Genomic DNA, 14314 nt, shown 5'->3' with positions numbered 1-14314 from the left:
TATTAAAAAAAGATTAGTATAGACTAATATATTTGCTGTCTGAATTGCTAAGAATCAGTCTGCCTTCTTCCTCCGTTCCTCAAATGATACTTTTTCTCTTCATACCAGTGACTAACCACTCATACCAGATCTAATGAATGAACTTTCCTTTTTAAAAAATTTTTTAAAATGTAATCTCTGCATCCAACATGGGGCTCGAGTCATGACCCCGAGATAAAGAGCCACGCAGGCTCTCCGGACTGAGCCAGCCAGGTGCCCCTGAATGAACTTTTCTTAATCCTCATTTTCTTTGTTGCCCCGACAACATCCAGCATTGTGGTTCAGCCTCTGGCTCTTGATGCTCTTGCCTCCTTGGCTTCCTGCTGCGATTTTAGAATGGATTTTCAGACTCTGCTTTTTAGAAATATGGGATTCATCTGTCAGGGAGAAGGTTGTCATAAATGCTCTTCAGAAGCCCTTCCAACTCGGAGAACGTGGGATTCCTTCACCAAGTCTCCTTCCTCTTCCCGTCCATGCCTGTTGGCATGCACTCCAGGCTACCATCTTGGTTATTTCTTCTTGTGCTGTGTCCGAGCCTCTCTGAGATGCTATCCATTATCACAGTGTCAGACTCCCTTTCCTGAACCTCTGGGCCCTTTGGAACTTCGGAGAAAGCATTCGAGAGGAGATAGCAGGGGGCTGAGGAAGGGTGAGTGTTGAGGAGATGGAAACAGTGACCTTTGGAACGTTGCTGGACAGCCTGCCTCCAGGCCCTGCAGTCACCCTCAGTCAGCCACAAAGGGGACCTCTTGGCCTTTTCTTGCTCTGTCTCGTACTTGTAGCTAAGTTCTAGATTTGCCCATAATTCCATCTTCTTCCCCCACATCTAATTTGTCATCAATTTGTAAAGATTCTTCATGTCCAAGTATTCCCAAAATATGCCTCCTGACTCTCTTCTCCTTGTCACTACCATGCTTTCTTGCATGAGACATTACAGACACTACCTGACTGGTGTCCTGATCAAGCCACCACCTCACTGTGAAATATTTTCTTAAAACTGGATGGTTTTCCCCTTGTCTTACAAACCACAGTGCCTCATTCTGATCCACAGATGAACCTCCTACACTTGGCCTATTTCAGGCCGACTGAAATCTGCCTCTCACCTACTCATCTCATTTTCTTTTCACTACTTTCTTGCCTCTTTTAGTCTGTACCCACTATCGCCCCAGCTCCTGGCATATGGCAGACACTTTTTTTTTTAAGTAGGTGCCACACCCAACGTGGAGCCCAACACGGGCCCTGAACTCATAACCCTGAGATCAACACCCAAGCTGAGATAAGAGTCGGACGCTTAACCGACTGAGCCACCCGGGCACCCCTGGTAGACACTTCTAGTGCATGCAAGAATGAACTCCGCCTAGAATGTGTGTCTTATCCACACCTTTCTGTGGCTTTAAAAATTTACATAATACCTATTGTCAGAAGTAAACATATTGCCTTCGACGTTATCTCTGAGTACCTGTTGTCTGTTGCCTGATAGATAACACATCCCATAAAGACAAACCACATGGTGCCATATTGTGGCTTTGGGTCCCATATCGTGCTGAGAGTAGTTGTTGAAACATCGTAGGTCCTTACAAATGCCCGTTATTGGTGGTGTTCCCAATGATTGTGACACCTGAATGGTGGTCTAAACAGTCTGTTATCTTCAGAGACGCTGAGTAAGCAACATACTGCACCTCATTGTGGGCTAGGCAAGGATTAGGTGTTTTCCACAACTCCTTGGAGAGGCTGACCAGGGTCAACTGGAGACAAAGAAAGAGGACTTTCTTTAGTAAGTGGATGAGATTGATGTGCTTTAAGTAGAGCGAGCTTGGCGGCAGCCCACGAGGTGTAGCCTGTGTTGACACAGAGCCACGTGGTTTGTGAGCCTTGAGGGAGGCTGCGGGCTGGGGTTTTTGTCTTCAAGAAGACCACGTCTCTCCTGACGTTTTATCTACCCTGGCCTTTGTGTTAGAGGCAGAATGGAGGGGAGCTCTCGTTTAATTTTGTACCCTCAGAGTCATCAAGAAATTGACATCATTGACATGTGACTAATTGGATCCCCCCCCCCGCCTTTTTGGCCCCCCCCCCCCCCCCACTGGGGTAAAAAGAGCCTTCTCTTCCCAACACCTCTGCTTCTGCTTCCGTTCTACATGCTTTTCTTTTGCCTATCTATTCAATGCAGGAAATACATTCTGCCAAACCAGTGAAAATGCAAACGAAAGTATTGCATTGTCTCCAGTCATTTTTAGAACAAGGTTGGAGTCTACGTGAACATGGGATTGGAGAAGAAACGCCACCTTTTCTTGTCGAGAGCTATAAAAAATCAGGTGCTCGTTACGTCAGGTGCACATGTGAAACGTGGTCGACAGATGTTTTCTTGGTGAAGTTACTGCCTAATTTGTAGTCAGGTGGATTTACTTATTGTAGCTGATCGTCATGGGGACCCTGAAAAGTAGTTCTCAGGCCAGAACTCACATCAGAATCTCCTGGAAGGCACCCTGAGCCTTTCTGATTCAGCGGACCAGTCCTGGGACAGGATATGCATTTCTTACAAGCTCCCAGGTGATGCTTTTGCTGCCGATTTGCAACCACGGTTTAAAAACCTCCTGCACTAGCTGGCTAGCTTTGTCTGCATTTCCCACGTAGGGAAAGTGTCATCTAGAAGGGATACGTGCGCTGCCTAAAGTTCTTTCAGTCTCCGAGTCAGAGCCAGTCTCTTGCATTGAGATAGGAGGAGCCTGTCACGCTCCCAGATAAGGCAGCCCCTCTGGACTTTTAATCTAGTTGGAAATTCAGGAAAAGGGGAGAAAGGCCTGGAAAGCAAGTGAAATACAAGCCACACATAAGCAAAACCCAGAGACAATAAAGTGAGGCATTTTTTTCCCCCTGAAAGAGTAGATCAGGGAAGGCTTTCTGGAGGAGGTGACCTTGGAACCAGGGAAAGAAGGCAATATTTGAGAAGGAAGAAAACACAGGCGTGTGGAACAGCAGAGGCCAGCTGGGTTAGAAAACCGTTGATTCACGAGTAGAGACATCAGGGTAGATCGTTGAGTGCCTGGCTTGGAATTTTCACATTTAACTTGGAATATTGATCAGACTCAGGTTTTTGAGTAGAAAAGGGATACGGTTAAAACCAGACTTTTGAAATAACGTCTATGAACTTGAGGACACTTCTGCTCAGGGTTTTTCTGGAAGGCCTTTCCGGAGATTTGTTAGGGGTATATAAGCTAGCCTAACTGCTTTTTTACTAGGGTTGGCGAGAACAGACGGTGAAGATCGTCTTTATGAAGTTGACGAGGTCTCGTCCTCTCCCTGCCTTGGGCTGGTGAATTGGGGCACCCCTGCTCCCAGACGGTTAACGTCCCGGTCCCCTCCCAAATGATCAAACAGGCCAAACAGTCTGTCGCCTGTTTGAAGTCTCTGGTTGATGTTAAACAGCTGATCTGCTGATCTGCAGTTGTTTCTTTTGCTCCCAGAATTTTTGAAGGAAGCAAATCTATCCGTATAGATAGCTGTGTTGGAACTTTCTCAAAATCCCTTATCTAAGTCCCTGTGAAAAGCCAAACTTGGCCGGTTGTGCTCATGAGGAGCTACTGGCCCCCAGCCTTTCTGGGGGCGCGGGGGGGTTGGGGGTAGCTCCTCCCTCCCTCCCTCCCTCCCTCTCTCCCTCGGGGCCTGTGGCCCAGGGACAGAGCACAAGGTGGGGCTTTGTTACCCGGCAGGGCTGGGGTTACACACACCCTTCACCCTTTGCCCTTCTGAGTGGAGCTGCTTTTGGTCCCCACAAAATGGCAAATGTGCGCTCCTTCCCTCAACGTGGGGCGCTCGGAAGTACTTTGGGGGCTCTAGAACCCAGCTCTGTAGCTTCCTGAAATCTACGTCTTGGGCTTCCGTAACAATTTTCTGTGCATTTTTCTTGACTCGGAATTCTTCGGTGGCATTTATTTATGTACGTCTGTCTGTGTGAATGTGTTTATTTTAAATGTGTGTCTTTAAAGAGAAGTGATGTGTGTTTTTTTTCAAAGTTTTTATTTAAATTCTAGTTAGTTGACATAGTGTGATACTGATTTAAGTGGCTTATCCTTAAAACTGGGAGGAAAGCTCCTTTGCACATTCTTGGTCCTCCTGTTTCGATTGAGAATTGTCACCCTTCTTTCCTCAGATTTCTTCTCCTTAGGTTTCATGCTCTAGATGGAGTCAGGGTAGTGAGGATTATGTCCTCTTAGTAGAGGGAATTTTTAAAATTGTGTATTTCTGAATGGGTGATATCCCGCTCAGTCCTGTCCTTAACAGCTCTCCTGCTAGTCACTTCTTTGTCCTTCCAGAGAGGTTCTGGGTGTTCATAAGGATAGTTGTGTGGGTGCACACACCTTTTTATTTTTATTTTTTTTAAGTTTTTATTTTAGGGACTCCTGGGTGGTGCAGTCAGTTAAGTCCCTGACTTTGGTTTCGGCTCAGGTCACGGTCTCGGGGGCATGAGATCGAGCCCTGCGTCAGGCTCTGTGCTCCGTGTGGAGCCGCCTGCTTGGGATTCTCTCTCTCCCTCTGCCCTGTGGCACCCCAGCCCTGATGCGTGTGTGCGCTCTCAGAAAATTTATTTTAATTCCCAGTTAACATACAAGGTCATATTAGTTTTAGGTGTGCAGTGGAGTGATTCAATTCTGTAAATCACCTGGTGGTCATCACTACACATTGTGCATACACATTTTTTAGCCTATTTATTGGGGTATAATTTATATAGCATAACTTTGATGTGTTTTAAGTGTACAATTCAGAGGTTTTAGTACATTTACAGAGTTGTGGGACTGTCACCACAACTTAGTTTCATAACATTTCCAGCACCCCCCAAAAAATCTCCATCCCTCTGAACTTTGCTGTCAGCCCAGCCCCTCTCCTGAGCCCCAGGAAATCACTTTCTGTCTCTGTAGATTTGCCTTTTCTGGATAATTCCTACAAGTCAGGTCATTTGCTGTGTAGTCTCTTGCATCTGGCTTCTTTGACTTAGCACAGGGTTTCTGCGGTTCATCCATATCATAGCAGGTGTCAGCCTTTCATTTATTTTTTGTTGGTGAATAGTCCCCTGCTTGGATATACCACCACCTGATGGGCATTTGTCCCCTTTCCACCTGTTGGCTCCTTTGTGTGGATGTATATTTTCATGTCCTTTGGGGGAGACGCCTAGGATTGCTGGGTCATAGGCTAAATTTATGATTAAATTTTAAAGAAACTACCAAAATGTTCTCCCAAGTGTCAAGCACCTTTTTCTGTTCTCACCAGCAATGTAGGCGAATTCTAGCTGTTTCCACACTCTAAATAACACTTGTTACCGTCCGTCACAGTGGGTGTGAAAAACTGTCTCATTGTGGATGTCATTTGCATTTCCTAATGACCAGTGATGTTGGACATCCTTCCATGTGCTTATTAATCATTAGCCATGTGTATGTCTTTGGAGATTGAAATTTTCTTGTATCCATTTTAAAACCTGGGCTAATGGTTAATTTGCAAATTGTGGTGCCTTTCAACATCTGGGCTCTTCCTCTGCCAGTTTTAGTTATTTCTGCATTGTCAGGAGTTCACAATATTCTATTACTGTCATCCTCTTATGGCATAAATGGATTTAGAGTTTACCAGTAATCCTTTCCCAGTGTTTTACCCCATTCACCCCTTGTTTTGCTGAGGTTTATCCTTCCTTCTAGGAGTTTCTTCTGCATGGGCTTAGGCGACAGTATTCTGAGTTCTTGACTGTTCAAAATGTTTGGCTCTTCTATTTGAATGAAAATTTGGGTTTAACGTTTTGATTCCTCTTTTATTTCTTTGAGGACTGTTTTGACAGTTTAAGCATTAAATGTTGCCATGGGTGAGTCTGAATTTTCGTCCCCTGGTATTTTGTTTGAACTTCGTGCCTAGGTACCCGAATGATTCCTGCTTTGTTTTTGAAGGTTGGTGTTGATGCAGGAAATGTCTGGTGTTGATCATCTTGTGTTAGTTGTTCATTCACAATGGGGAATTTTATTTCTGGAATGTTTTCCTGAATTCTACCTTAAAACTTCTTTTTTTTTTCCTTGTTCCATTATTATTTTTTGTTCTTTAGGGACACTGGTTGTGGGTGAGTTGGAGCTCCTGCTCATTCACAATGGGAATTTTATTTCTGGAATGTTTTCCTGAATTCTACCTTAAAACTTTTTTTTTCCCTTGTTCCATTATTTTTTCTTCTTTAGGGACACTGGTTGTGGGTGAGTTGGAGCTCCTGCTTCGTTCCATAGCTATCACTTTTCTTTTCACTCTGTTTTAAATGTTTTTGCTCCCTTTTCTCAATCTTTCCCCTCAAGACCCTCCTGTTTTCACCTGAGCATATTTTCTTTTAGCCACTTCCGTTTTGGTGATTGTCTTAGTCTGTTTGGGCTGCTATAACCGTACCATAGAATTGGGTGGCTTATGAACGACAGAACGTTCTTTCTCACAGTTTTGGAGGCTGGGAGTCCATCAGGAAGGCACCTGTTTCCTAAGCTGCTGGCTTCCAAGCTGGGTCCTCACATGGCAGAGGGGCTGAGCTAGGGCCCTGGGGTCCCTTCATAAGGGTACCAGTCCCACTCATGAGAGCCCCACCCTCACCATATAATCCCCTCCCAAAGTACTCCCCCAACATACCATCACTTTGGGGATTTGGTTTCAACACGTGAATTCTGGGGGGCAACACGAACATATATTTTATAGCGGTAATGTTTTTATTCATCCTTCTGGTTTTCCCCTGAGGTCTGCCCTCATGCTTTATTTTCTTCTGTTTTCCCATAGCTTCCCTGAACTCTTGTAATCCTTTTTTTTTTTTTAAGATTTGAGAGAGAGAATGGAGGAGGGGGAAGGGCAGAGGGAGAGGGAGAAGCAGACTCCCCGCAGAGCACGGAGCCCGAGGTGACATGGGGCTCTATCCCAGGATCCTGGTACTGTGACCTGAGCCAAAGGCAGACGCTTAATGATTGAGCCACCCAGGTGCCCCTCTTGTAAATCCTCTCCTGTTTTTGTTTATTGAGTCCATTATTTCATCATTTAAGTTGGGACAGTATGTTTGGGAAAAATTCTGATTCTTCTTTTGTCCTCATTTTTTTTTTCTTCTAGCATCTTTGTAAAGGTCCTTTGTTATTTGGCGAGTGCTTTATGAACTAGCTATTTGTAGGAGCTTCCTGAGAGCCAGCAGACTGTCCCATGCTCATAGGAACTCTTGTGACCTGAGGGGGTGTGTGTATAATCCTTTTATCCTCTGTTTTTCTCTGCTTGCTGGGCTGGTAGCATTCCCAGTGCCGTCTTTTTTTTTCACCTGGCCTTGGCCATGGACTGCGTCCTGCTGATGTATCTTACCTGTGCTGTTTCTCTGTCAACTCCATCTTTAGTGGGCTCTCCCCCCCACACTGTGGCCAGGGAAGCTCTGTGCTAACCTGTACATCTGTTCCCCTGGTTTCCAGAAAGTTCTTGCTGGCTCTGTTGCTTGGGATATCCTGCATGTTCGGGGAGGCATGGGCAGCCTCTCCAGGCATTTTCCTTCTCCTCTGTCTGACCTTGACGGCAGTTTGGCAACTCTTTCCCCCAGTTTGTGGTTTGGAGTTGCAGATGTGTTCAGGGATGGAGTTGGCATTTGTGTGTGTGTGTGTCCTTATTGCATTTGGGTACATTCCAAGAGGAAGTCTTGAAGCCAAGATACAACGACAGGCCAACTCTAGCTTTTTCATGTTTTCTCTGCCAGTTAAAAATTTTATTTCTTGTTGTAGTTCCTGTTTCATACAGCCAAAGAGTAAAGTCATTTCACGCACAGCTTTTTGCTTTTCGGTCTGGAATGATCATGTTAGTAATAATGTATCACAAGGAAAGAAGTGTTCATTTGCTTTGCTTTGACCATTCCTTAAGGAATTCAGCAGTCAGAGGTGGTTATGGAGGTAAAGTCCAAATAGAGCCTGGATGGATCTATATAAACAGGAGGCTTTTCGGGAGCTGTTAGACCTGTTTGCCTAGAAGGCTGTGTTTTGTTACTTGACCCACCGATTCTGCTAGCAAGCATCAGCGTGGTCACCCATTTATGACTTGCTAGTGTTCCTCGGATGCTCAGCTCAAACCTCTTGGCTGGATTTATATTTGAATTGAGCAGTACTTTCCATGTACAGCAATAGTGTGCATGCAACTAGGAAAACAAAGCAGGACTACATTGTTGAAATGTCAGTAACCAGAAGTAGAAATAATACAGGCATGAGGTCATTTGGAGACTGAAGAAAAAGGAATTTAAGGGACTAAATATCTCTTAATAACTAGCTCACTTTAATTCTTCTGTGCCAAGGGGCTAAAAAGGATAATACATATTCATCTGGAGATCTTGGGCCCGAGGGGGAGAGAGGGTTTAGTTTAGGAGATGAGGGGCCTTGCCCTTTGCTCAGGCAGGACAAGGAGAAAGTGCTTTTGTAGGGAGGGACCCTAGCACCCTTGATGTGGGGTTGACGTGCGGGACTAGGCCCTTTCCTCCCTTACCAACACCTTCCTGGCTGGGCATCTGAGCAGCATCTCCCTGACTCAGCAGGAGGAGGCGTTGGGGGGGCGGGGGGGGGGTTGTTGTGCAGCATGAATGACTGAGGGAGGGAGGGCAGGGAGGAAGAGGAAGGCAGGGGATGCTTTGAGAGGCAGGGAGGGATCAAGACTAAAGTAGGAAAAAGTGCAGAGAGTTGGCTGGGGATGGGGATGGCAAACTAAGCAAACTGAGCTGATGTCCGTGTTCTCTGGAGCTTGTGTTTATTTTTAACCATGAGACCAAACAGAAAACCTACAGGGAAATAGTTTTGCCTAGTTTGTGAAGATTGTTTTAAACACAACTGATTTCGTAACTAATCAGATGCATACACCCACATCTGATTCACTGAGCAAACAGACGACCCATTTCCACTTGCCGAAAGGCCCTGTGCTTGGCATCATAGATGAACTTGGTCCAGTCACAACTCTCAAGACGAACAGTGAATTAAGCAGAGCACAGATCACACAACAAACAGATTAGAATTAGGTTCTTAAAGCTTACTGGGGGCGGAAATTAGAAAGCTCCTTCCAGCACCGAACTATGAAGTCTTAGGTGGGCATTCAAAAAAGGAGGAGCAGCTCTCAGAAAAGCTGGTCCATCGCCTTGCCACAGAACCCAACCCTGAAGGATTGTATAGGAATGAATAATATTCTCTAAAGGGCTTTGGTGGAGTTTGTGGAGAAATACATAGAAAGTGGTGTTTCTGAGGTGGTCATCAGACCCTTAATGTGTCCAGTCAAAGGATGCATCTCTTCAGGCTAGGGTGGTTTGAGTCAACAACCAGGTTGTTGAGGTGACTCCATAGTTTCCGATCTCAGGGTCCTAGGATCGAGCCCCGCATGGGGCTCCCTGCTCAGTGGGGAGTCTCTGTCTCCATCTCCCCCCCCCCCCAACCCAACTTGTGCTCGCTCTCAAATAACTCAAGTTTTTTTGTGGAGGAACAATATTCAGCCTGTGACCATCCTCTTGACTGGGCACAGTGGTTCTTTTTGCTTTCTTCCCCCCCGTCCCCCAACCATTTGCTTTCATTATGGATTTTGCTTGTACAGCAGGATGGTGTCTGAACGCTCAGCCTAAATCCAGCTCCAGCTTCCCCTCAGGCCCCTGGATGTCACCAGTCAAACTCACAACTTCCCTCCCATGCTCTCCCTTCTGCCTGGATATAAAACTTACTGGTCATTGCTATACTTTTATATCCTCCTCCTTGGTAGCTTACTGTTAACAGTGTTGGGTTAATTTTTTCCATGACAGTGGGTTTTATGGCCTCACGTTGTCCCCTCAGGCACAGATTGTCACAATAGCTTTGTCACTGGACCCTCCACAGCCCGCGCCATCCATCTTTCTCCAGCCTGAAGGGTAGGTCCTCCTCGGATGGGTTTTTCTAAGATTCTGCTTTTCGTGTGTCCTCATTGTCACCCAGCAGCTCCCTGCTGCCTGCAGGGAAGGACCAGACTTCTCAGCCAGGGGCTTGAGGTCCTCCATCGTTTGGTTCCAGCCTGTTTTCCAAGCCCATTCTCCCCGTTAATCCCTACTCTTCTTTCTGTGTGCCACCCTGTTTCTGTCCCATAGCTTTGTGGGGGCCCTTCCCCTTCCCCTCAGTGCCGTCTCTTGTGTGTGTGTTTCCTTGCAAATATTACCTGACATTAGAGAATGGATTGAGGACCGTTCCTACCTTCTCCGTGATGGACGCGCGCCCCCCCCCCCCCCCCCCCCCCCCCCCCCCCCCCCCCCCCCCCCCCCGCCCCCATGGTGCTCTGTGACCCTTCATATCCAGACAGGGCCTGCCGTCAAGCAGACATTATTGAAATCTCTGTGCCCTGCACTGTGTCTAGCTAGGTGCTGAGATCCAAAGATACCCAAGATTTGATTCCTGCTTTATAGGTCATCATGAGGTCATGGGGTCCTGGGGGATGTGACCGGGCAGAGGCACATGGGCCAGACCACCATGCTGATGCAGGATCAGGGTTGTGGGCACAGAGGGGGCACCTGAGTCCTGCCCAGGTGTCGGGGATGTGGTCCTGGAACGGAGTTCAGAAGCCAGGGTGGAAGTTTCCAGGTGGAGAAGGAGTGCAAAGTGTTCAGCCAGCGAGAGCCATGCACAGAGAGACCTGGATCAGGACAGAGGGTAGGGGGAGGGGTGTGGTGTGCAGGGAGAAGAGCGGGCTATTTGTAGATTTTGTTTTCAGGGAAATAACACTGTTGTTGATACTATATGTAGAATAGTTTCTTGGGAAAGGGGGAACAATGGGGGGTGTTGGTTGGCAGGAGAGGAATGCATTAGAAGGTAATTGTGATAGAAACAAGCAGAAGAAATGAGGGAGGAAAGACCCTACCTTATGTCGCCTGGGTTTGTGGGAGTACTGTTTGCCTTCCTCAACAAATTATGAACTCGAGAGCCACAATGTGTACTTATCTTTTTATAATACCCACATTACTTGGTGTGTTAGTGTGTCCATAAAAGCTAATTAATGGATGCTAATGGTATGGCTTAGGCATTGTTTATCCTCTTCCGTCCAAATTCAAAAAGTTGTGCCCAGCTCACTGTAGATACTGAATAATGGTTGAACACAACTGAATTTATAGTATGAATAAGAGCTGACGGTAAAACTAGGAAAGAAAATGTTAAAATATGCACAACTATTTGCATGTGTTCGTTGGTTGAGGGTGACCTGATTTTTCGTGAAGGCCCCGAAGCCTCCCCACACGTGAGTCCTGTGCAGGGGACTGAGATCCCACCGAGCTGTGGATCCTCAGATTCAAGGAAGGCTCAGAGAGCACAGATGTCCCTTAGGTGCTTGAAATGAGTCGCCTCTTCTGATGTATTTTTCTTTCTCACTGCTTTCTGCAGATACTATATAGTCTGCTTTCACCATGGGAGAAATAGAGCAGAGGCCAAGTCCAGGATCGCGACTGGGGGCCCCGGAGAATTCGGGGATCAGCACCTTGGAACATGGACAGAAGCCGCCCCCAACACCTTCCGGGAAGCTCATGTCCATCAAAATCCAGATGTTGGATGACACGCAGGAGGCGTTTGAAGTTCCAGTAAGTTGGGGTAGATCTCTGAACTCAAATGTGTGGGCAGCCTTCAGCATGGGGAGGTTCCTCTCATCCCATTTTCGGTGATGGGAGATGGTAGGAGGAGGGTCCACACCTCCCTCTCCACCCCCAGCAGGCTCCTCTGACCCATTCTGGTTCTGAGCTGTCCAGTATTTTGACTCATGCGTGCATTGCCAAGACAGTAGCCTCAGGGGGCTGATCACTTGAGTTACACAGACTTTCCTACTCGAATACGTATGTGTATGCATGTGCACGTATGATATGTATATATTTGAACTGGATGCAATTGCGGTCTTGCGGATGCATCTCATTTGCTCACTACAGGTATTCCTCTCATGGTGGTGTGTGCGCGTGCACATGCGTGTGCTGCTTCTCTAGGGTACGGGCAAGAAAAATCCTGAGAAAACCATCAGAGACCCGCGTGCGTGTTTTCATGTCGGGAGAGATGTGGGCGACTGTGTTCGAGGGTGGGAAGTAGGGGGTGTAGAAAAACCCTGAACTAGGTCCACGGTGTAGCAGCCCCAGAATTAGAATCCCCCATCCCAGGGACCTGGTGAGGAGATGGGGGTGTCTGGGAGCTAGGCAGAGAGGGAGGAATCAGCAGCCTTGGCCTCTTTCATCCGTGGGAGCCCCGTACCCTGGCTCTCACTCCCTGCACCCCCACGGTTCTGCTATTTTTCCTCCGAGCCCCAGCCTCCTCCTCCTCCCCTCCGGCCTCCCCACCCCTCCGGCCTCCCCACCCCTCCGGCCTCCGGCCTCTTCCTGCTGGAGGTTAAGGAACCAGCACCAATTAGAAGCAGATGAGGATTTCTTGGGCCCAAGGCAGGGAGGGTGAGCTGAGTGTTTCTGGCTCTCTAGAATTGGGACTGCACTTTCCTCCAGAATCCTTGTCCCTTACATGGATTGGGGTCCATAGACCTTGTTTGTAGCACGCTTTGGATTTAGTTTTGTGTGTCTGTCTCAGGTACTGTACACCACATCTGCCATTGTTGGCAGGGAAGAAAAGAACTCCTGAACTCAACAGCCGACCTAAACACAAAACTTTGGGAACATAACCTGTTTTTATTTTTTTTATTTTTTTATTTTTATTTTTTTAAAGACTTATTTATTTATTTGAGAGAGCGAGAATGAGAGAGAGTACATGAGAGGGGGGAGGGTCAGAGGGAGAAGCAGGCTCCTCGCTGAGCAGGGAGCCCGATGCGGGACTCGATCCCGGGACTCCAGGATCATGACCTGAGCCGAAGGCAGTTGCTTAACCAACTGAGCCACCCAGGCGCCCCATAACCTGTTTTTAAAGTGGAGACGATCCGTCTATTATTCCTGTTGGCTAGAGGGACTGTGGGATTTAAGAGTTGACATAAACATCTGTAACCCATCATTTAATCACTTATGCAGCATGATTTAGTAAATCATATTCATCTTAATATTGTTCTGAGAGTGTGAATTACCATTAAGCATCTCAGGGAAAGATAAACCTCAGAATAGCTATGCTTAAAACTGCCGCATTATTGTACATTTATTTTCTTGTTGCGGAATGCGTGTCTTTCAAGGACTTGGGAACGTCTCTGTATTCTGGTGAGCAAAGGCGTTGCTAACCTACTGAGACTGTAACATAAATGAGTTGCACCTGCCAGCCTGTTAGAATTAGGCCTTCTGGAGCAGGTGCCCCCTCCCCCTTTCCAGTGCCTTCCCTTCATTGCCAGACTGGTTTGGTGAGGTATTTAGTTTCAGGGTTTCCTGTTGGTACCGTGCTAAGGGCCTCTGAACCCGAGTCTCTAGCTACACATTCTATTAAATGGTGCTCCTGTGTGTGGTTTGCACTGAGGAGTGATCAAATATTGCTGTTGGGTGCATGAAACCCCAGGGAGGGTTGTACTGTGTTCAACTGCATTTCTTCAGTTTCCCTAAACCAAAGAATGTCCCTAACCCCTAGGAACTGTATAGGATCTTTCTAAGGAGTAGGAATGGAAGTAAGTTTTCATCTTTTAAAATTATTTTACTTGGTAATTGCTGGTGTCTGCGCTTTGCATTTACAGCTCCTCTGTCTGGAAGTAACTTTTCTCCTTTCCTCCCGGATAAACTCCTGTGCACCCTTAAGGACCCTATCTGTTTTACCCAGATGCTAACTTTTGAGACAGTGGCTGGGGCTCTTTCTTCCCTCCCTCAGACGACTTCGCGCATACACCTATAAGGATGGATCTGGACTGCTTGGGTTCAGATTCCAGCCTTTTTTGCTGACTCCTTGATCACCTTGGACAAGGTACCTCTTTTGTATCTCTGCTTTCTCCATTGTAAAATGAGGCTAATAGTAAACCCAACCTCCTATGATAATAAAGTTCCAAACACTATTTATACCAGCTCGGCACATACTGAGCACTTAATACAAGTGTGATGAGTGGTGCCTTTGTTACTTCACTGGGCAGGGACCTTGCCTTAGTGTCTCATTCCCAGCACCTAGCACGGTGCCTGGCATGTAATAGGTGCTCATTAAAATGTTCGCTGACTGCATGCGAGAATGAGTTCATCTTACAGGTAGAATTTAATGTCCTTTTTTCACACGTCTCATCCATTCATATTTTATTTTGATTTTTTTTCTAGTTTGGCCAGAACATTCCTTCCCAACCAGTGGGTAACAGATGTCTTCTGTAACTGCATGTAGAAAGGCACATGTCAGCATTTTTATTGACA

At 46.7% G+C, this 14314-nt stretch overlaps 1 protein-coding gene across 1 annotated transcript in view; it reads left to right on the top strand.

Moving 5' to 3' along the window:
* The window catches only part of FARP1 (FERM, ARH/RhoGEF and pleckstrin domain protein 1), a 263709-nt gene that overhangs the window by 43801 nt on the left and 205594 nt on the right, over positions 1-14314 (top strand). The window contains exon 2 of the mRNA XM_021696032.2: positions 11418-11611. Within this exon, the coding sequence (XP_021551707.1) occupies positions 11441-11611 (171 nt within the window). The 5' untranslated portion in view covers positions 11418-11440. The remainder of the gene's footprint in view (positions 1-11417; positions 11612-14314) is intronic.

The sequence above is a fragment of the Neomonachus schauinslandi genome, chromosome 3 (assembly GCF_002201575.2).
Source record: "Neomonachus schauinslandi chromosome 3, ASM220157v2, whole genome shotgun sequence".
NCBI lineage: Eukaryota > Metazoa > Chordata > Mammalia > Carnivora > Phocidae > Neomonachus > Neomonachus schauinslandi.
Note: the sequence above shows the minus strand (reverse complement) of the source record. Positions and strands in the feature narration are given on the sequence as shown.